The 823-nt window shown below is 41.2% G+C and overlaps 1 protein-coding gene across 1 annotated transcript; it reads right to left on the bottom strand.

The window, feature by feature from the left end:
- Positions 1 to 2: 2 nt before the first annotated feature.
- Positions 3 to 335, bottom strand: LOTGIDRAFT_138852 (hypothetical protein; the record flags this gene model as incomplete). The annotated part of the gene is made up of 1 exon (XM_009049139.1): positions 3 to 335. A coding segment is annotated over one exon (333 nt), but the record flags the coding sequence as incomplete, so codon positions are not given.
- Positions 336 to 823: the final 488 nt, after the last annotated feature.

Here is an 823-nt window from a genome sequence, read left to right as displayed (position 1 = left end):
ATGCACTCTCCATTATCGAAATCCCAACAACGGCCTGTTCTGTCGTAAGAACTAGTAAAGATGAAGTCTCCCGTACAAATCATTCTATATATAACGGATGTGTGTCCTTTTAACACTAACACGCACTCGCAAGTGCCTACGTCCCACTTCCGGACAGTCTTGTCTGCACATCCGGTCAACACGAAGCAATCTTCTATTAAAATACATGTAATATAGTCATCATGCCCTTGTAAAATCCCAATGCATTCGCACTCCTCCGTTTTTGTACTCCACAAACACGCCGTCTTGTCCTCACCACCGGTCGCAAGCACACTTCCGTCCTCACTAACAGCCATGCAGTTAATCCCCTTCTCGTGTTTAACAAGAGTCTGAAGATGATACGATCTGTTTTTGTCCTCATTTTTGGAGCCACAGTTCCCCATTTTGACTTGTTCGTTTTTTTCAATCTACTTCATTTATCTGAAATAATAAAAGGTATATTTATACTGGAGCACGACTCGTGGTTTTCTTTTCAGCAGAACCGCTTCGAGGAATAAAACGAACATTCCAATGGACTATTTGGTACAGTGGAAAACAATTTGTTGTGTATATGAATGACAAACATTTTACCCACCAACCCCTACCCCACTTTTAGTATCAACAATCCTTACCTCACTCTGAGCATCAACAATCCTTACCCAACTCTTAGCATCAACAATCCTTATCCCACTCTTAGTATCAACAACCCTTACCCAACTGTTAGTATCAACAACCCTTACCAAACTGTTAGTATCAACAACCCTTACCTTACTCTTAGTATCAACAACCCTTACCCTACTCTTAG

Source organism: Lottia gigantea (genome assembly GCF_000327385.1).
Source record: "Lottia gigantea unplaced genomic scaffold LOTGIsca_130, whole genome shotgun sequence".
NCBI lineage: Eukaryota > Metazoa > Mollusca > Gastropoda > Lottiidae > Lottia > Lottia gigantea.
This window is presented reverse-complemented; position numbering and strand designations above follow the sequence as displayed.